This window comes from Eptatretus burgeri, unplaced genomic scaffold, assembly GCF_056783735.1.
Source record: "Eptatretus burgeri isolate ZD-2024b unplaced genomic scaffold, Ebu_testis_v1 Ebu_testis_scaffold_311, whole genome shotgun sequence".
In the NCBI taxonomy this organism is placed as follows: Eukaryota; Metazoa; Chordata; class Myxini; order Myxiniformes; family Myxinidae; genus Eptatretus; species Eptatretus burgeri.
In genome coordinates this window covers 29,543-51,554 of record NW_028222260.1, presented here as the reverse complement: position 1 = coordinate 51,554, position 22,012 = coordinate 29,543, and the positions used below count along the sequence as shown (strand labels likewise).

Below are 22,012 nucleotides of genomic sequence, written 5' to 3'. Positions count from 1 at the left end.
AGCTGGTTGGAATCCAACGTGACACCGACGTCATGATCTTCAGCGAAGCCACGAAACTTGTGGTCAAGCTCAAAGAGACTGAGAGGATCAGGCTCATGGAAGAGATACATCAACTGCACCTGAGACAGAATTTCCTTCTCCCGACAAAGGCAGCACGTGAATGGGAACAGGGAGTTCAGATTACAATGAGGGAATGTCAGGTTTAGAATAAGGGAGTTCAGATTACAATTAAGAAATGTCAGGATGAGAAGAAGAGTGTTTAGAATAGAAAGAGGGAATGTCAGGTTTGGAATAAGGAAGTCCAGAGTACAATGAGGGAATGTCAGGTTGAGAAAATAAAATAAAACATCAGAGATGGGGAATCCCCCGCCATTGAAAAATAATTGAAATCAGATAAGCGATTTTCCATTTATTACAAAAAACATTTTTTTTCAAGATGGCCGCACCAGTCGGCCATCTTGGATCCGGCCACGCCCAAAATCAATGAGGTTCTTCTTTTTCAGGTTGTACATGTGTGACCCAAATTTCAAATCGATTTGGCTAACCGTTTATGAGTTATCGCACTCACAGCTATAAATGTTGATGCCCAGCCAGCCGGACGGACGAACGGACGACCCGGGTGACAACAATATCCCCCTTCCGCCCCGCGGCGGGGGGATAAAAAATGGAGTTCAGACTACGAGGGAATGTCAGGTTTCAAAGAAGGGTGTTTACAATAGAAAGAGGGAATGTTAAGTTCAGAATAAGGAAGTTCAGATTACAATGAGGGAATGTGAGGTTCGAAACAAGCTGGCGGACCTTGAGTGCCCTTTGGAAATATGAGGGGGGGGGGATATCTTAGACAGTGCGGGTGGGGCAGGGGTGTGGGGGCGAAGCTGGGGAGGAGAAGACAGAAAGACCACCGACCTGCCTGCGCTGAGTGAGAGACCCAAAGACTCAGCTTTCACAGCGTGAAGTCGAGAAAGGTGAGAGGTGGGAGCTCCAGCCGAGAGGGGAGAGCAGTACTCCATCAGGCTGCAGATGAAAGCTTTATGTGTGGTCAGGAGCTCAGGTGTGTCAAGGAAATACTTTGCACGACAGAGGATCCCCAGTCGGCGATGTCATCAACTTGGCACATGTCATCAACTCCCCGTGGGGTGTGTTCGAGTGACGATGACGTCATCGGTGAAGTTGTATCCCAGCCATACTTTATTTTATTTTTGTATCCATCGTGGAGGATCGTAAGAGAGCAAACACACAGAAACGCACAAGGGGAGCATACACATGCAAATCCCAAGAAACATAGCAGGATTACACTGACAAGATTGAACAAATTGTTTCACTCAAATGTTTCCTTCGCATGTTCAAAGTAATTTGGATACAATCAGAGTCAAGACAATCACATTTGGCAGCAGTAGTGCAAACATCAATACAATATCCATGTGGATGTAAATTAACTCCAAAAATGAGAAATTACAACTCTGTACACACTTTGGCCAGGGTTTAGTAGCATGGCTTGACAGGTGCTCTGAGCTGGATATGTTCAATAACAGGAAATAAAGCCAACATGAACAGGAAATAAATATTGGTTCACGAGCGCCAGTCAGAGTGACCACTATGTTCGTTATGTCTGTGTGTCTGTCTGTCTGTCCAGAGCATAACTCGGTGGACTTTGATCCGATCTTGATAAAACTTGGTTATGTGTTCGATATCAATGTCGAGTTGTGTTTTCCTGGATGAGGGCGTGCTACGTCCATTGTGGTTGGAGCCACGCCGAAAAAATAGCCATTTTTAGGGGGAAGTCGGATTAAAAATCTATCTTCTCCGAGGGAATTGACTCAATGGAATGGGTTCTTCGGTATTTGAATGACAAAATGAATTATCTGAAACTTGTCGTTGTCCGATTTTTCATTTTCGTCCCAAGGTCAAGGACACAAGGTCAACAACTCAGAAAATTGCGAATTTTGACATAAAAATCATCCGACCGCCCAAACTTTAAGAGGGAGGATGACAATATTTTCAATTATAACTTGGTAAAAATTATCACATTGTCTCATCCTTGACTTCTGAAACAATCTACGTCGTCAAATACTGCTCGTAAACCCATTGTCATCTTCAGACTTGTTTATATTAAAAATATATAAAAATTTTTTTAAAAACACTCGTACAAATAGTGCAGGATCCTGTCGGGCCACTCTACATAGTTTAGTGAAACAACTAACATCGGTGAAATTACAGAACATTTCAATGGCACGAAAATTAACAAAAAATAAAAAAAACATGACGTTTCACATTCAAGTAGAATTCACAACCAGGGTCAGGGAGTCGACGGTGACATTTCACAGTCAAAAGGCCAAAAGAGAAACACCATAATGTTCGACTTGGTCAACCTTGCAGCATCTTCAGTGTTGCTCTTCATTCACTCCAGCCATCTGAGAGCAAAACAAAATGTTCAGAAAAGTGCCTGACAGGTATTGATGAACCTCATTAATAAAGAACCTTTCTTACATCATGGTACGTGTGGTCATCTGTAGATGAACGGTGCATTTTAAACTCTTCACCATCTGGAGTCTTCATGTATTCAGGGTTCTCAAACCGTGAAGTTTTGATTTCCAGGAGCCGCCGGTTGCGGAAAATGTAGAACCCAGCAGCACAAGCCAGAAGAAGCACTGGGGGAGCAGTTTGTTCAGATCAGCTGTGAAATCTCATTGATCACTTGAATGGAAGCACATTGACAAATCAATGGAGATTGTCGGAACCAAGGATGGAAAAAAAATATACTTACGAAGTGGGACAATTACAGCAGCTGCTGCTGGAGAAGAGTTGTTTACCTTTCCTTGAAGTGCAGGTTCAGCTGAAAGGTAAGAACGGAATGAATTCTGAGAGTAAAGGATGGCTCGTTTCATGCAATGTTATTCTTGAAGCTTTGACAAGCAGGCAGACCATCGGCCGAAAGTACAATCAGTTGGGAAAGGTGGGCAGCACCGTTGGGAAATAAAAAAATTTGTCTGAAGAACATGACAAGCAATCAGTCAAACTAATTAAAAATGGCAATTACCTTTGGAGATGGAAAGTAGTCGATTCACATCAGCAAATGCTGCAGGTTGGATAACAGATGGAAGCTCTAATAAATAAATTAATAATAATAATATTAGAATGCAAACTCAAAACATGATTAAAACCAAAGTTGTCAAACGTCCAGTCATTGAGTTTGAACGACATGGTGTGGACAAGCAAATCAAACCTCAATACAACCCATGAACATCCTGTTCTCCCAACTCAAACCTACAAACCTGTGTGGGGATTTGGGAGGATGGTGATACGTGGTGGCTTGGGTGTTGCAGGTAGGACTTTCCGCACAGGTGCAAGAGTCGTTTCACCCGTGGAGCCAGGTGCAAGAGTCGTCTCACCCCTGGAGCCAGGTGCAAGAGTCGTCTCTCCCGTGGAGCCAGGTGCAAGAGTCGTCTCACCTGTGGAGCCAGAAGCAAGAGTCGTCTGTCCCGTGATGCCAGGTGCAAGAGTCGTCTCACCTGTAGAGCCAGGTGCAAGAGTCGTCTCACCTGTGGAGCCAGGTGCAAGAGTCGTCTCACCCCTGCAGCCAGATGCAAGAGTCGTCTCACCCGTGGAGCCAGGTGCAAGAGTCATCTCACCCGTGGAGCCAGGTGCAAGAGTCGTCTCACCCGTGGAGCCAGGTGCAAGAGTCGTCTCACCTGTGGAGCCAGGTGCAAGAGTCGTCTCACCTGTGGAGCCAGGTGACATGTTCAATTCTTGGATCAAATAGTCAAGGGATTAAAAGCTCCTGTTAGACGTTTTACAAACTTCAATTCGAGCTTTCAAACCGAGGAAAAGTTAACATAATACCTTTCATTGTCGATGTCATGCCGGGAGTTTTCCTGGGAATGTCAGTAGTTGGTGCAGGTGCAAGCTCACCTACACCTGTCGATGCACATGTTGGAATAAACATGAGATCATGACAATGAAAACTAACACAATTCATGGTCTCCATTATGGGGAAAAGCGAGGAAGGGTTGGAGGAGAGCGAGGCCTCACGACACGTCACTATACACTCCGGGAGTCTCATGAAACGGTGGAGAGAGGGAGTAGCAGGGAGGGGAAGTGGGTGTTCTGGACATGCGTTTGATAGGGGGACTTGAGGGAAAGCGGGGTGGGGGCAGTGGGAATGGTCCCGTAATGATGACATTAGTACAGGATTGAGTGAAATTGCGAACATTAAAACATCATGTTCAAACGGGTTGCACGAAACAACACACGGACACCACCCAGAGACGTCCGTGGGGGGCGGGGGGTGCTTTTGGAGGGGGTAAGCGTAAGGGAAGGGGAACGGAAGGAAGGAAGGATGTTTTCCTTCAATCGTTGAAAAGTCCGCACCAGTATTTGTGCCTTTATTTAATTTCCACACATACGATAACCTCTAGAATCTGTTGTTAACCTGAGAGACGAATTGTGGAATTGATCCGAGCAGCAGCTCTGACTGATAAAAAAATAAAAAATAAAAAAACAAACAACTTTCATTTGTCCAATTCGCACATTGTTTGACCCCTGTTCCTCTCCTCGACCCCCAGAGAGTTGTATGGTGGTGGAGGGTTTTTTTGTATACCTTGTCGAGGCTCGTATGAGAGCTAACACACAACGCAGAGCAAGGGGGCATGAGACAAGAGAGGCGGGAGTGGGAAGGACAAAACAGTGGGGAACAGACACATGAGGAGATCTGCGGAAGGGAGAGGGATGGGATGGGGAACATGGGGAAGAGAAGATGCACATTGCAGGGACTTTCAGGAAGGAAAGCAGGGGAATTGAAGGAAGTGGGCTTGGGTGGATTATCGGGGGTAGAAAAGATCGAGGATTTGGATGGGGGATGATAAGAGGTGGTGGTGAACAGCTGTTTTGAAAGCCTGGAGGGAAGAATGGGAAAGAATAGAGTGAGGGAGTTTATTACAAAGGCGGGGAAAAAGAGGAATGAAAGAGTGAAGGTTAGCAATGATTCGTGATTTTGGTCGTTTTACCAGAAGGGGGTTGTTGGCGGACCTTGAGCGCCCTGTGGAAATGTGGTGGGGACAAATCACAGAGAGAAGGGGGGGCAAGGCTGGAGAGGAGACGGGAGAAAACAGAAAGACCACCGACCAACCTGCGGTGATTGAGTGAGAGGCCCAAAGACTCAGCTTCATTGCGGGAGATGCCGATGATCCTAAATGCCCTTGTTTCGACAGCGTGAAGCCGAGAAAGGTGGGAGGCAGGAGCACCAGCCCAGAGGGGAGAGCAGTGCTCCATCAGGCTACAGAAAAAAGCTTTGTAAGTGGTCAGGAGCTCAAGAGGGCCGAGGAAGGACTTTGCACGACGGAGGATTCCCAGTCGGCGACTGGCTTTGGAGGCGAGGTTGGAAATGTGACTTTCCCACGAAAGGAGGATAGCATGATAGTTTGGGAGGAGGATAGCATGAGAAGAAAAGAAAGCAGTGTGAAAGGAGGGAAAGGATGGCAGAGAGGGAAGGGAAGTGTAGACAGAAAGAGGGGAGGGAAGGGAAGCCAGCGAGAGATGGAAAGGAAGGCAGCCTGAGGGTAGGGGTAGGCAGCATGAAAGTGGGTGTGGGGGGGTGGTGGTCGGCAGCGTGAAGGGGAGGGGGAGGCAGCATGAGGCAGCCTGAAGGAAAAAGGAAGCGTGGCGGGGTGGGGAATGAAGGAAGGCAGTGCAAGAGCAAGTGAAGAAACTGTGAGGGGAGGGGGAGGGAAGGCAGTGTTCGGGGAGCAATGGCAGCATAGCAGGGTATTCCCATGATGATAAAACGCATCCAAACAGCAACGTTTTCTTTGTAACCACCGTGTTCTATATAAAACCACGAGACAGCATTTAAATATTAAATCCAAAACCCATACCATCGACCTGGCAAAGGACTCCCAGCATGCATATCTCACCCCCCGCCCCACCCCATAAACGTTTTCCAAACCTCCTCACACTCCATGGTAAACATGCACCGGTCATCAGCTTATGAAATAACCTCAACCAATGAATGCACAGCATCTTTACCACAATCAATCTCATCGGCTCCGTTGTCGCAATCCTCGTTCCCATCGCACAGCCAAGCCCTTGGTACACATTGACTTGTCACCGGACCACCACATGCAAACTCCGCAGGAGGGCAGGTCCTATTGTCTGAAACAAAAGCATTGTGAGGCATCGCTATCACCACAGGTCTGTTTTGTTTTTGTAATGAAGGGGACAAAAAACCCCAAAAACCAGGCCAATGAGCTCAAAAATAGTCATAGCACCAACAAATTGATCATGCTAATATGCTTCACGCAAAATATGGGATAATTAAACTCCATATTAGAAAATCAAACAGGACTACAGGTTGCTGGATCTTCATCAGATTGGTTGGCGCAGTCCACCTTTCCATCACAAACCCAATTTTTCGGTAAGCATTTACCTCCACCACAAACAAATTCAAATAGCGTGCAGGATTGAGAAGCTGCAGAATCCACCACAAAAAGGAAACAAGAAAAAGATCAATCCGAGATTGCACACCCTCACCAGGAATTGTGTTGTGTGGTGTATGTGCACTGGTGTGTTACGTAGTTAATAAGAGATGTAATCATAACTACCATTTTATAACTGCTGGCAGTGATGACCGGGTAGCAAGCCGGCCAGGTGCCAAGCCGGGTACCAAGCCGGGTACCAAGTCAGGTACCAAGCCGGGTAACAAGTCAGGTACCAAGCCGGGTAACAAGTCAGGTACCAAGCCGGGTAACAAGCCGTGCCGCTTTGATGGGACACCCAACACTGTCCGATGAAGTTTTTATTATTATTCAATTTAGATTGAGATTAAAATAAATCAATTAAAATGGAAGACCAAATCGGTGCAGTCCTTCATTACAGTCATCAGAATCCAATCCAATCCATTGGGATCATACTCTGCAGAGAGCATCAGTGCTGCCAAAGCAGTCTTCTGTCCTGGACGGGTCACCACTTCAACACAGGATACCTGACCAGCTCAATCATGCCAACAAGCTGGTACTCAGGTTGCTGACCTCAGAAGGATGGCAGGCTGAGTCAACCCCAGCTAGTATTAATTGAACAGAAAAGCAGGATTTGAACTCAGGACTCTGGGGTCCCAAACCCATCAATCTAACCATTAAATCAACAACAGGCACACATACATTGCAATAGTATGCAATTAATAGATGTACGTGTGGTCAGGGTGCAACTGATGCAATTATTACACGTATAGTCACATAGCTTCACAAGTGGCTTTACGCATGGACCGAGTCGTAAGGGTCTCATGGGTCCTCAGAGTCTTCGAAGTCTTTAGGAGTCTTTGGGGTCATCAAGGTCTTAAATGGTCTTCGAGGTCTGAAAGGGTCTTCTTGATTTTTGGGTATTTAAGGGTCTTCAGGCTCTTGATGGTCTTAGAGGGTGTTAGGGGTCTTTGGAATCTTTGGATTATGAAGGATCTTTAAAGGTTGAGGTGGTGAATGAAAATACCCTGAGGACAATCCCTGGATGAGACTTGGTCTGTGTGTTAAATGTGGTGGTTGCCAGCCCATTTTACTTATGAGATGACACTTTGAACCTCAACAGAAATAGCAAGTTAGAACATTCCAATGGAAATCTTGTGTGTTTTATATCCAGTCTGGCACCCTGCCTTGCACTTCACAAACTGGCAACCCATTTCGTGCCCACTACTTGATTTGTTGACGTATTGTTGCGGGGGCGGGTATCGGTGACGAACACGACCGCTAGATGGAGCAGTAGAGTCGGCTCCACCGATCACCCGGAATGTATAGGTCGTCACTCCGGATAATGTCGGAGCCGACGGGTCTCTTATCGGACCGAAGTTCGCCAATGGGTCGACCACGTGGGGTCGGGTCGATTGCAATTTCAATTTACCTAAATACCCACGTCGTCCAACTACCGGGGAAATTCACCCTCGACGATGTTCGTACGGAACGAGATGCCAGCGTACTCGAACCGTGAGCGACCCGGGCAGATGGCCGTCGGTCAAAATGTCCGTTTACAGCGGCAACAGCCTGGCTAATTCCCCAACACGCAATATTCCCCAACACGCAGTATTCCCCAATACCCAACAATTAAACCAATAGAAGAAACACAAACTGAACTGATACATTTAACATATGGTTTATTTATAATGGGGCAGGGAGAGGGGGGGGGCGTAAGGAACAGAGTTATCACGACTCATAGAAATGCAATCAATGTACAAGCAAAAAGCACTTATCCAGTTACTACTTAAAGACGGGTCCAAAGACACACACACACACACACACACACACACACACACACACACACACACACACACACACACACACACACAGAAATGGACCCCAATGGTCTTTATTGAAGGCCTCCAGCTTGACGACAGGAAGCTGGAGACCAGAGCCTGCGCTTGGACCTGTCCACCTCATGTGGTCTTCCACGATCCGGCTCGACGGGACTCGAACCCGCAACATGATGCCACTCCAAGCACCAGGGACGGAGGAAAAGCGTCAGACGCCAGGTGGACGAGACAAGAGACGACCCGAGCACTGCCAAGCTGACCAGACCAGACGTGTCGATCTCCGGCACATTGAACCCGATCGCCCAACCCGAACGCTGTTTCCAAGGCCCTGGCATTTCTTATATTGCATTTCTCCTACGGTCTGGGGTGTCGTGGGAAGGATCGCCGTCTGAAACGTCTCGCCTCTCAATGGTCGAGAGGCCGTGGGAAAGTTCGCCGTCTGAGACGTCTCGCCTCCCATTGGTCCAGGGTTCATGGGAAAGTCGATGTCTGAGACGTCTCACCTCTCATTGGTCGAGAGGCTGTGGGAAAATTTGTTGAAGATTCGGCTGCACTTAACAGCACCGCCGTCTCAGGGTTTATAACGCCGGCGAGTTCAGCACAGGTCTCGGGTCACGTGCCTCAGATCACGATACCAACGTACACCTGGGCCTTGCCAGTTGCGGATATAGACCCCGGCTACAGACTTGGTTCGTCTGAGACCGAGCGAAGTCGACCAGTCCGTAGCCCATCTTGGTTTTATATACAAATCGAGCGGATTGTTCCTCGGCATTGCAAGAATAAATTCAAGGCGGAAAATCTCGTATCACCAAACCAGATTTATTGGGGACACATCGGGGAAACACGACACAAGCAAAGCATTCACGAACGTTATAATTAATCTATAACCCTCTCTTAACTCAGGAGCCACAGATACGGGTCTCGAAGGGAGCCCGAGTGAAATAAACCTTCGGCCTGAACATGCAGACAACATACAGACAGGACACAGAGTACTTGGTGACGCCTCATGGACGAGAGGAAAAGTGTCAAGGCACGAATACGGCTCGTGACAAGCCGATGTTGTCGGATTCGAGCGCCCAAGCTCGAGCATGCAGTGTGGCAAGATGGCGCTCGTACTCCAATCGGCATCGGTCGCGCATGCCGCGTGGCAAGATGGCGGCGACGGCCTCCTTTTGTCACACCGCTCACGCACCAGCCTCGGCGCGTTCAGCCCCCGTAAGGTCGACGGCACAGGAGAGAAAGATCAATGGTGTGTTCCAGCTGGTTTCTCACAACGTCCAGCATGCGAATCCATTCCTGGCCTGTACACCAGACGAGGCCAATCCCGGTGTTGGGAGACAGATCGATGGGATGAAACGTGTCGAGCGGTGCAGCGAGTCAGGACAGTCAGAGGCTCCGTGACTGGACTCAAGATGAACCTGTGGATGACCTCAGGCTGGATCCATAACCGAGGAGGAACAGCCGACCAAACCACTCTTCATGAAGCAGAACGCAGACTTCACAAAGCAGTAAGTTCCTCTTGCCTTTTGGGGCGGGCCTTACGGACCGCCTCCGGGGACCCGTGATTGGTCCATCGTTCGAGATTGCAGCAGCTCTCCGCCAATGGGTTGCTGGCAGGTCTTGCTGACAGATTCTCAGGGCGCTGGGTGGGGGCTGGTTAAGAGGGGTGGCCGGAAGAAGAAGACGCCTCTCAGTACACCACCACCGTATGAACACTGGACAGCCTGCTACATCTCCCGACACACATGTAACGTCCGATTACCAAACAACCTGACTAAACATGCATTTTAGGGGGGATCTGGGCTAATCCTATATTCAACAACACACTAAGGGCCCATTTCCGCAACAGGTTTTCCATCTGAGACGTCTCACCTCCCATTGGTCCGGGGTTCGTGGGAAAGTCGATGTCTGAGACGTCTCGCCTCTCATTGGTCGCGGGGAGCATTCCATCTCTCTGGGGCAGAGTCGGAGCTCTGGTGGCCGAGGAAACTCCGCCCACGTACGTGGTTGAACGCACGTAGACAATGGCGTCGGTGTGAGGAAGCGAGGTGAAGGCGTGTTGTTGTAAACGAATCTTCCACTTCAATCCAATATGGCTGCCAAACCACGTGACAGATGATGTCATATGCGCAAAAATCTAATCGGCCACTTCAAAGATTTTTGAAGATGTTTTGTTGCGGAAATGGGCCCTTAGTGTGTTATTAGATATAGGATTAGCCCAGATCCCTCCTTAAATGCATGTTTAGCTAGGTTGTTCGGTAATTGGATGTTACACGTGTGTCGGGAGATGTAGCAGGCTGTCCAGTGTTCGTGCAGTGGTGGTGTACCGGGAGGCATCTTGTTCCTTTTTCGTTCTCCTCTCCGAACTGGCCTCGCCCAGCGCTCTGAGAGTGTCGGTCGGCGAGACGTGTCGGCAGCCGATTGGTGGAGGTAGCTGCAATCTCGAGGGATAGACCAATCACGGGTCCCCGGGGGGAGTGTCCAAAGAGCGAGTGCCGGGAAGGCAAGGAAGGAACTGCATGAGGTCAGTCTGCCTTCTGCTGCATGAGAGGCTGCTCGAGTCGAGTCTGCGATCTGCTTGAGGAGGAGTGACTTGACGGCTATTCCTCCTCGGCGATGGACCCAGAGTGCAGGTCGTCCCCAGGTTCATCCTGAATCCAACCACGGAGCCTCTGACTGTCTTTGCTCCTCTGACACGCTTTTCCACCCCGTCGATCCACCTGTGGAGCCCAACACCTCGATTTGGCCTAATCTGTTGAGCAGGCCAAGACCTGGATTTGTGTGCTGGACCTTGTAAAAAGCCAGCTGGAGCACACCGTGGATTTTTCGCTCTTGTGCCGTCCACCTTATGGGGGCTGAACGCGCTGAGGCTGGTGCGTGAGCGGTGTGACAAAAGGACGACGCCGCCATCTTTCCACGCGGCGTGTTCGAGCTTGGGTGCTCGAATCCGTTGACATCGGCTTCTCACGAGCCGCATTCGTGCCTTTGACACTTTCCCCTCGTCCATGAGGTATCATCAAGTACTCTGTGTCTTGTCTGCATGTTGTCTCAGGTTTATCTTGCTCGGGTTCCCTTCGAAACCCGTAATCCGTAGCTCCCTAGTTAAGAGCGGGTTATAGATTAATTATAACGTTCGTGAATGTTTTGCTTGTGTCGTGTTCCCCGCTGTGTCCCCAATAAATCTGGCTGATTCATATGAAAGGTGCCGCCTTGAGTTTATCCGTGCCGCGCTGAGGAACAATTGTTCAATTTGTATATGAAACCAAAATGGTTACGGACTGGCAGACTCCGCTCGGTCTCTGACAAACCCAGTCTGTAACCGGGGTCTATTTCCCCAACTGGCAAGGCACAGGTGTACTTTGGTATCGTGATCTGAGGCATGTAACGCGAGACCTGTGCCGAAGCAGCCGGCATTATAACCCCTGAGACGGCGGTGCTGTTAAGTGACGCCGAATCTTCAACATTTGGCTATCAAGAATGGAGTGCGATTCCCGCCACCTCCCGATCTTCAACAATATATATCTTTTATATATATGTATGTATATATATATATATATATATATATATATATATATATATATATCTTCTTCTTTCGGCTGGTCCCACAGCGGATCATCCGTATGATCCACATAGTGATTTGGCACATGTTTTACGCCGGATGCCCTTCCTGACGCAACCCTGGTCGCCTCTTACAACACAGGGATATGGTACACCTATTTTAACCGGGGTATACACCGGCCCAGTACACTGGTACTCATTTCGCCGACCTCGGAAGGATGACAGGCTGAGTGAACCCCCTGGTGTATTAATTCAGTGGCTCAACGGGGATTGAACTCAGGACCTTTTGGATCCCAAGCCGCTGCCCTAACCACTGCGCCAACACCAGGCTCATATATATATATATATATATATATATATATATATATATATATATATATATATATATATATATATATATATATATATATATATATATATATATATATATATATATATATATATATATATATATATATATATATATATATATATATATATATATATATATATATATTGTTACGAATTTGGAATTCGATCACACTCAACATACAGGTTCCTTTAACTCAGTTATGTCGATAAGTGCATGTTCTGTAGATAGCTCACCTTCCATCGTTTAATGGGAAGAAATCGATGAAATGCGCTGTGATTTAATTTAATAGTTAGGGAGGGATCACAACACAAAGGAAGCCGCCCTCCCCTCTTCTGGGAAGAGGAAGAAGAGCCCTCCAATCCTGAATCACGGGACGTAAACAACTCCCTCCCACCCGCGGTTGTGTGGGCATGAGGGGATGAGTCACGCCGCCAGGAGCGGGGGAGGGGCCGAGAGGGATAAGGAAGAGATGCTCTGCTTTGTTCGTTTTTAGTAGGAAGCTTCTTGCTTCTGCTTGGCTCGGGTTAGGGAAGAGGCTTTTTGAAGGCTTTTTAGCAGGCCTTCGGGTTCTGCTTGGCTCGAGATGGTTCGGGCTTGGCTTGTGGTAGGCCTTCGGGTTTTGCTTGGCTCGGTTCGCTTTTTTGGCTCTGGCTTTGTTCGGAAGAGAGGTGGTTCGCTTTTTGTGCTTGGTTCATCGGAAGAGTTGAGCTGGTTGCTCGGCTCGGAGTTGCTTCGTTGGCTGGTTGTTCAACGGAGGTGCTGGTCGGGTTGTCGTGGTTCTTCTTCGGTCTGGTGGTCGAGGAGTGTTGGCCTGGTTCAGGGGTGCTCGAGCTGGTTTGAGCCTGTTGCTTGACTTCGCCGTCCGGTTTGGCTGGCTCTTCTTGGTTCGTGGAGCTCTTTAGTCTTTGTTCTCCACGAGGTTACTGGCTTGGTGCGACTCCATGGCCTCATCTTGGAGGTGGTTCTTCGAGGAAGCGACGCATCGACGGGAAGGATCGGCGCCTCGTCTCACTAGCACATGTTCAGAAGCGCGAGAGGATTCGCTGGAGCTCGGGAAGGATCGCGGCTCACGGCGATTGGTTCCAGCCCGCTCTCGCTGGAGCCCAGGTCCGAACAGCTTGAAGACTACACGAGGTGGAAAGGTTCGAGATAGGTTCTGGGTTTCAGCTCATCTGTCCCTCTGAGTTGAAGTCCTTATTAAAGGCATCAGCCACCATTTCTTGGGTGTGTGTGTGCGTATGAGTGTTTGTGGGCCCGTCTAACAAGTAGGAAACTGTTAAGTGCCTGTGTTGTATTTGCTTTACATTTAATAATGGAACTCGGCTGCAGGTTTTTGCTCGTGTCTTTTTCTCCCATCCCCCCATTCATTGCTTGCCTGTGTATGGAAATAAATGTCCCCATTGTTAAATGTCACCTGCACGTTGCGTCCCTTCCTCACATTGACTGCCATGGAGCGTTCGGAATAATTAACTGGCTGTTTATAAGCCGATAAAACGTACATCTGGTCCGACGGGACTTGGCGTTATATAACCGCTCGGCAATCGCATACGTAACGAGCTGCTTAAGCGGCTCGTTTTCGTGCAGGTCCCGTTGAGGTATAAACTCCCGGCATTTCTGTCCGCGCCAATAGTTAGGTATATCGACAATTTGGCGATTGACCCTGTCGCGCGTGGACAGAAGAGTTGGCTGGTTTATGGTGTGTTAAAAACACCCGCAGCTTGGTTTAGGCGTTGATCCGGAAGCTTCGACTGGATTGCGTGTTTGGTGGACTCGCGGCCGCAATTGGGCTCAAGGCGGTCGTCCGCACGCCGGACGGGCGGAAATCTTCAACAGTATATAGTGTTGTGGTTGAGGAAATTCGCAAACCACCATTCAGGACCCGTAGGTGAGATATCTCTGTAAGTACATGTGTAGTTAGCCCCAAACCCGTTGTTTAGAGGGAATAAATGTGATTCATTCGGGCTGCGACCCTTTAAGATAGCCGTTTTTCTGTTCTATCTTTATTTTGAACCAACCATGTCTCAACCTCCATCACACAACAACCACCAACCGCAACGCCGCTTCACAACAACAACAACGCCAACAGCCACGACCTTTACCTTCACAACTCGCTCTCGCAAACATTGCATCACCACCATTCCAAGCGTCACCGTGGCCAGGGACCGCCACTTTAGGCCCTCCACCACCTTCGCCTCTCCTTCTGCGGCCGTTTCCGCGCCGCTTGTGGGCGCCGAGCGTCAGGCTGTCCTGGCCTCGTGCGGGACGCGCGCCGGGCCGCAGGTGCAAAAAGCGGCCTTTCCGAGGGGAAGTCGAATCAGGAATGATACACGCCCACTTCCGATCCGTCCAATCATTAAGCGCGGGGCGATTTGGCCCCGCCTCCAGGCGCGTCGGAGTAGAATCGATATATGCAAATTCGAGGATCAGGGGAGGTTCACGCTCACTTTTCCTCCGTCCGATGGGCGAGCGTGGCTCCGCCCCCGAGCTCATCCTGATCCGGAAATTTGCATATGGGTTCTCCTGCCGCACTATAAAGCGCCGAGCGCGGGGCGAATTGAGTCAGTTGTTTTGGGCTCGGGCGAGTTGGAGAGGTGTGGCGGCGAAGTGTGGCAGTAGTCAGAGAGTTTTGGGCTCGGGCGAGTTGGAGAGGTGTGGCGGCGGCGGAGTGTGGCAGCAGCAGTCAAGACGGGTCTGGAGGAGAGTGTCTGTCGGGGTTCGGAGTCTGTCGGAGAGCTGCAGAGAGGGGAAGCCGGGAACGCGGTCGAGGTCGCAGTGGAGTCGCTTGTCGCGGGACCCAAGCAAGCCAGCTATCCTCTTTCCCCAGAGCATCAACAATTCCCCCCTTTCCCCCCCCCGCGCTGAGATAGTGCGAAAAGGGAGCCCCGTTCCCACCCCATTCCAAGCAGTGCCAACGAAACCCGTGGAGGAGCGCGGATTCGGGGCACCGCCGCGGCATTTGTGGCTCATCACAAGACGGGTAGGCTCCACCCGGTCTTGGCCAACAAGCCCGTCTGTCCCCTTGTCGTCGAGGGTGGCCCTTTTCTTTTGCGTTTGAGTATATGTGTTGTCGGCGCCGTCTGTAAAGTAAAACTGTGTAAGTGTTGCCGTGTGCTCGCGTAGTCGGTTGTAGATCTGCATTGTTGTGTTTCTTTTGTTGCAATTGCTTTTGGTGCATAATTGTTGTAATTGTATATGTGTGCTCTCCGTGTGCCGCGGAATAAATGTGCCTCATGTTGAACTGTTTTTCCCGTTTCGCTTCGTCTTTTCTTTAATTGAATCTCCATCTTACTTCACGTAAAGGGTTGGTCGTGGGCTAAATACGCCCGATAATTAATCGGAACCGTCGAGGTTGACGATAACACCGCTCGGTTATCCTGATAGTACGGAACGGGTCGCTGAAAGTGGCCCTTGTCCGAAGTCGACCTGCGGCGAGGTGCGATCGCCCGGTCTACCCTCCGTGTGGGTACTTAGGTAGGTCGAATTTGGCGAACAACCCTATCCTACGCGGGGGGCCGATTGGCACGATCTTGGTGAGGCCGAAAGGCCCACCCGTGACTAGTTCCCGGCGTTAGTCCGAGAGGGTCACGACGGAATTGTCCATCCGGTGGGCGACGTGCCGCGATTCGAGTTACGTGGCCGCTCGCATGCCGGTGGGCGCGAATTCGCAACAATATATATATATATATATATATATATATATATATATATATATATATATATATATATATATATATATATATATATATATCGACCAAATCACGTGACCGATGACTTCATCATATTTTTTTCTGTGGACCATTTAAGTTTTGTGCAGAGAAAAACACTAAAGTTCTGTGCGGACAAACAAACAGACAGACAAACGAACCCAAATGCAATTCCCTATCGTTCAGCGAGAGGGTAACAATCAAAACTGGGTTTCATCGAAACCACAAAACAAAGTTTCCTTCAGTGAAGGTCTACTCACCGCAATTTTTTTCATCACTTCCATCGCGACAGTCATATAGGCCGTCACAACGCCAGGATGCAGTCACACAGTCCCCATTTTGGCATTTGAAGTGGATCTTCTCATCACAAGGAAAATCTACACAAAGGTCAAAGTTCATGTTTCAGCCTTTAACGTCCAATTAAAATATTCCATCAAGATGTAAAACTCCATCAAAATCTGCAAGGATGTGTGTGTATGTGAGTGTGTGTGTGTATGTGTGTGTGTAAGTGTGTGTGAGTGTGTATGAGTGTGTGAGTGTGTGTGTGAGGGCACTCAAGGTCATGAGAAATATGAATCCGAACTCGCACAACCAGAACCACTCTCGTCGCACGTGGGTGTGGGAAGAATTAGGCGCACACCCGGATAGCACGACACACCACGAGCACATGGAAAGACGGAACTCACGGAAACGCAAAATGAATGGGTTTGCAAAGGAGAAATATCCCAACCACATTATTCGGGAAAACATCCCTTGTGCTGGAAGGAGACAGAGGCCACAGAACCACTCAAGAGAACAACGGTGAAGATGCTCGATAAAAACACGAAACCTGAGATTCAACAAGAAAGAAAAAGTATAATCTCCTCACAGATTCAACGAGAACAAAATAAAAAACCCGAAAACAACACGAGCGGGACAAGACCAATCGAGCTGAACTTAACGATACTGCAACCGCACTGCTTCTGATTGGTCAAAGGACACCACGTGTGTTGTGTGGGCGGAGTTATGCACAACGATTCCAGCAAACAAGACTGGACCAATCATGTTCGTGAGGTGCCTCATGCTGCATCGCTTATCCTCGGCGGCACGTGATACCATTGGACCAATCATGTTCGGCGATGTACCTCGTGCTGCATTCTGACAAGCTCTGGATCAGAACGAGCTTTGATTGGTCAAAGTAGTGGAGGGGTGGGGATAACCTCTGACGGATGGTCATCTGTTTCGTTTATCTCTGTTTGTATGTGTGTTTGTATGTATGTGTGTTTTACAACACACAGATATCTGTTTCGTCCACCAGACGGCGGTCTCCTTAGGTTAACCTGAGGCGGTCCCTTCGGGTGGGTGCCTGGAATGTCCTATCCCTAAGAGAGGATGATCACCTGTCTCTGTTATCATCTGAGCTCAAGCGTTTGGACATCGGGATTGCAGCTCTCTCTGAGGTTCGGAGACCGGATTGCGGCGAGATAATGGTGGGTGGTTACACCTACTATTGGTCTGGTCGCTCTGATGGTTACCATACCCAAGGAGTTGCTGTAGCTGTGTCCAATAAGCTGACCCCAATGATAATTGAGGTAACACCGGTCAACGAGCGTATTATGAGATTAAGGATTCGTCACTCCTTAGGTGTCATTTCCCTGGTCTCTGTTTATGCTCCGACTGAGGCGAGTGATCTCACCGTGAAGGATGCATTCTACACCACACTCGAGTCTGTGGTTGATCAGTGCCCCAGACGAGATACACTTCTAGTCTTGGGGGATTTCAATGCATCGACTGGAACTGATAGGGATGGTTATGAGACATGTGTTGGTCCCCATGGGTCAGGAACTATGAACCAGAATAGCACTAAGTTCCTTGACTTTGCAAGAAGTCATGGACTTAGGGTGGCTGGTTCATGGTTTCAGCGCCCACAAGCTCATCGCTGGACTTGGTATTCCAACGCTGGCGGTGTGGCAAAGGAGATTGACCATGTCCTCATTGACGGTCGTTGGAGGATGATCCAGAACTGCAGGGTCTACAGCAGTGCTCAGTTCCTCAATACTGACCACAGGCTTGTTGCAGCAACTCTAAAGCTGCACCTTAAATCCTGGAGAATGGTACCATCCCAGCCTAGGCTGGATGTTGGCAAGCTCAGGGATGAGAGAGCAGCTGAGGAGTTTGCGAACAGGCTGAGTGGACACTTGGGGGGTCTGGGTGCTTTGGGGGGTCCTGAAGAGTTGTGGAGCGCCTTCAAGACCACCGTCCTCGATGTTGCTGGTGGATGTCTTGGAGCTCACCGCAGGGCAAAGAAGAATTTTGTCTCTCAAGGGACACTGGATACCATTGACCAGAGTCGCAGGGCCAAGCTGAATGGCAGAGCTGAGCTGTTCAGGGAGCTGAGGCGTAAAACTGTACGTGCACTGAGGGTGGACAAGGAGGCCTATGTGCGAGGAATCTGTGAGGGGGTAGAGCATCACCTGTGGACAGGTGATTCTCGTCTCGCTTACAGGGGAATTCGCGCATTGCGTTCATCCAAGCCCATCCCTCGGAGCACTGCAGTTCGAGCAGAGAGTGGTAGGCTCTTGACAGAGGAGTCTGAAGTGAAGGCCCACTGGGCCGGTTACTTTGAGCGGTTATACCAGGCTGATCCCCCAGCTGTCGAGTTGGACGTCAAGGGTGTTACAATCCCTGTTGCTGACCCTCGAATCAACTGTGGTCCACCTTCGCTTGTGGAAACACGGGCTGCGGTGAACCAGTTGAAACGGGGCAAAGCTCCAGGGTTCTGCGGCGTTGCATGCAGTTTTGTGCTCTGCCTGGAACACAGGCATCATCCAAACTGACTGGAAAAGGGGCCTTGTTGTCCCTCTCTGGAAAGGGAAGGGTGATCACCAAGACTGCAACAACTACCGAGGGGTGACGCTTCTCTCAGTGCCGGGCAAGGTCTTTGCTCTGATAATTCTTGATAGGGTTCGCCACCATCTGCTTGAGCACCAGCGTCCAGAGCAGTCAGGCTTTACACCAAAGAGGTCAACGATTGACCTATCCTTGCTCTTCGTGTCCTCACCGAACGCAGACGAGAGTTTCGGCAGGGGCTGCTTGCAGCCTATGTTGATCTCTGTAAAGCGTTCGATTCAGTGAATCGGGATGTCCTCTGGAGGATTCTTGGTCTTCGTGGGGTGCCACCAAAACTGATCGATCTGATGTCTGAACTCTACTCTGGTACTGAGAGTGCTGTGAAGTGTGGTGGTACCATCTCTGACTTATTTCCAGTTGTTACTGGTGTTCGTCAGGGGTGTGTACTGGCCCCCACACTTTTCAGCACTTGTATGGACTGGATTTTAGGGAGGATGTCGGAGAGATCAAGTTGCGGTGCATCGTTTGGGAATGTCAAGATCTCGGACCTTGATTTTGCAGATGATGCAGTCATCTTTGCGGAGACTTCAGACATCCTTTTGGGGGCTCTCGAGGTGCTGAATGAGGAGTCGGAGCCGCTGGGATTACGGGTTTCTTGGGTCAAAACTAAGATCCAGGCTTTCGGTGACATCTTGGATGCTGCTGTCCTGTCTGTGTCTGTTTGTGGTGAGGATGTTGAGGTCGTGGAGAGATTCACTTACCTTGGCAGTGATATTCATGTCTCTGCTGGCTGCCAGTCAGAGGTCAATAGACGTCTGGGTCGGGCCTGGGGAGTCATGGATTCACTGGATCATGGGGTGTGGCGCTGCCGGTACCTGTGCGGGAGGACGAAAGTCCGAGTCTTCAGGTCCTTGGTACTTCCAGTCTTGCTCTATGGATGCGAGACTTGGACTCTGACTAAGGATCTGAGACGGAGACTTAATTCCTTTGGTACCAGGTCTCTTCGGAGAATCCTTGGCTATCGCTGGTCGGATTTTGTGTCCAACGAGCGGTTGCTGAGAGAGACTCGGATGAGATTTGTTACCTGCATAGTCCGTGAGCGTCAGTTGCGGCTGTATGGACATGTGGCTCGTTTTCCTGACGCTGATCCTGCTCACCAGATTCTCTCAGCGAGGGAGTCTCATGAGTGGAGGAGGCCAGTGGGCCGACCACGTGCCTCGTGGTTGCAGCAGGTTGACCATCATCTCAAGGAGATGGGGATGGGCCTGGCATCTGCCTGGGGGATGGCCAGACGGAGGCCCCTGGAGTACCGGCGGAAAGTGGACGCAGCGACGCGCTGTTCTGGCACATTCTCCCATACCTGACCTGTCCTGATGGTCATGACCAATGAGGAATGGCATTTTAGTTGGTTGAAACGTGGAGGAACGGAAGGAATTCTTCTCCTCGGATCCACGTACAACACACAGATATCTGTTTCATAACCCGAATCACTTCACTGCGTCATTAATAACGAGTACGTGCCCGTAAAAAAAAAAAATATATATATATATATATATATTCCAACCGCAAGCAAGAAACAACAATCACACAGGCCGTTTCTTCGCTCTCGCGTGCCCGTACGTGCGTTGGGCGGAAGTTCGCATATCACAGTTACGATGATTCGCAATTTAGGTTTTCATGGCCAATTATTCAATGAGCGCCAACGTATTTTACCTTTTCGCAATGTCGTCGCAAGGAAAAACAAAAAATGAGAAGAGAAGAGAGAACAAAAAATTACTTCCTGGTTCGGAGCATACCAGCACTCTGATGTTACCGAAATTTATGCACCGTCTAATATGAAAACGATCATAACTTGGGGCATTGTGTTTATCTATAAATGCGCATAAGAAATCGAGAAATTATTAGAATACACGAAGTCATCACTCTCCGGAAGCCCGTACGTTGTAACCCGTAATGGGGAACGCGGCTGAGCTTCCCTTCCCCATCGGCCACGCCCACGCAACAACGTGTCTTGTCATTGGTTTGGTAAATAAATGCCCATAACTTGGGAAGCACTTGTCCGATTAATATCAAACCTTGAAAAGGCACATCCTCAGGTCCCCAGCAATATACCTGGCAAGTTTCAATTAGATCGGACCAGTGGTTGTCGAGAAACAGCAGTCACACACACACACACACACACACACACACACACACACACACACACACACACACACACACACACACACACACACACACACACACACACACACACACACTTTGCTGGAATTCTAGATAGATTATATTTTTCTCCTAATATTAATTTGTATGATCTTTTTATGATCAACATTAAAAAGTTTCGTGACAGCTTTCGACATTTTATTTGTCCGTGAAGCTTCATCGATATTTGTGAAAATTTGATTTCCGTGGAAATGTGACGTCACTGTGAACGGCTGTCCTGGTCACGCGGTGGTGCCGCATCGCGAAGCACGCACTCAATGTGACGTTCAACCCTTTTCCAACTGCAATGGTCTACAAGGCTGGACCTGAACTTGTGATGAATATCAAGAAATCGGTAAACTTCGAAAGTCGGGATGGCCCGGACACTCCATTGGCTCAACACAACATAAATCCTCAAAATGATCCACCAAGATAGAACTAAAAACCGATCAATTAGTGACCAGTCACGTGTGGAGAATCGCTCATCCGATCGCACTCAAAAGACTTTGGGACATCATCGCTGAACAAGAACAATGAGACCCATCAGTGCCCGTTTGTCATTCTTCTTATTCTTTTCTGACAGCTGAACTCAAAATCTGAACTGAACTTGAAATATTAAGAGATTGAAAGGATTCCACGAAATGTACACGAAACTGCAATCCTTTGAAAGGAAGGGATCAGAGGGGTCGGAGATTCTCCGACTGTCGATCAGCCTGATGGGGGCGGGGCCGCAAGACAATGCAATCAGCCTGATGGGGGCGGGGCCACCAGACAATGCAATCAGCCTGATGGGGGCGGGGCCACCAGACAATGCAACGCAAGATAATGCACAATGCAAGGGGCTGCTAGACAATGCAATGCCAGACAAACCACTGGACGGTTTTCGTGAGTTGGAAATAAATAATGACAGAACCTGAAGTTGCGACATAATAAGACTCAGGGTTGTTGGAGGTTCGATAACTATCGCATCTCAAAACATTGTGGACGAGTTATGACGAAACTAGACGGATGAGTTGGTTCTGTGGGGGAAAAAAATTATAGTAATGTATTTTAAATTGTAACAAATGGAGTTTCAGAAATGTA

At 49.0% G+C, this 22,012-nt stretch overlaps 1 protein-coding gene across 8 annotated transcripts; it reads right to left on the bottom strand.

Moving 5' to 3' along the window:
- Nucleotides 1-1,165: 1,165 nt before the first annotated feature.
- LOC147007319 (uncharacterized) lies at nt 1,166-17,215 on the bottom strand. Of its 8 annotated transcripts, none has more exons than XM_085867360.1 (9): nt 16,588-17,215; nt 16,162-16,278; nt 6,022-6,147; nt 3,841-3,915; nt 3,273-3,719; nt 3,038-3,103; nt 2,765-2,833; nt 2,541-2,648; nt 1,166-2,411 (listed from the first exon to the last, which is right to left on the bottom strand). In XM_085867360.1, exons 1-9 carry the CDS (start codon nt 16,649-16,651, stop codon nt 2,395-2,397), a joined length of 1,089 nt encoding a protein of 362 aa, XP_085723486.1. In that variant the 5' UTR covers nt 16,652-17,215; the 3' UTR covers nt 1,166-2,394. The 8 variants fall into 8 exon arrangements, with proteins under 8 accessions (XP_085723486.1, XP_085723484.1, XP_085723483.1 ...); XM_085867358.1 differs by having other exon boundaries at nt 2,488-2,648; nt 3,038-3,076; nt 16,588-17,207; XM_085867357.1 differs by having other exon boundaries at nt 2,488-2,648; nt 16,588-17,195.
- Between the last annotated feature and the right edge of the window lie 4,797 nt (nt 17,216-22,012).

Coding starts and splice junctions, on each gene's coding strand:
- LOC147007319 (XM_085867357.1), bottom strand. CDS start 16,651: ATGTTTTCCCGAATAATGTGGTTGGGATATTTCTCCTTTGCAAACCCA. Junction 16,279..16,587: donor CCCATTCATTTTGCGTTTCC/GTGAGTTCCGTC, acceptor ACCTTTGTGTAG/ATTTTCCTTGTGATGAGAAG. Junction 2,649..2,764: donor TGCTGTAATTGTCCCACTTC/GTAAGTATATTT, acceptor CTGCTCCCCCAG/TGCTTCTTCTGGCTTGTGCT.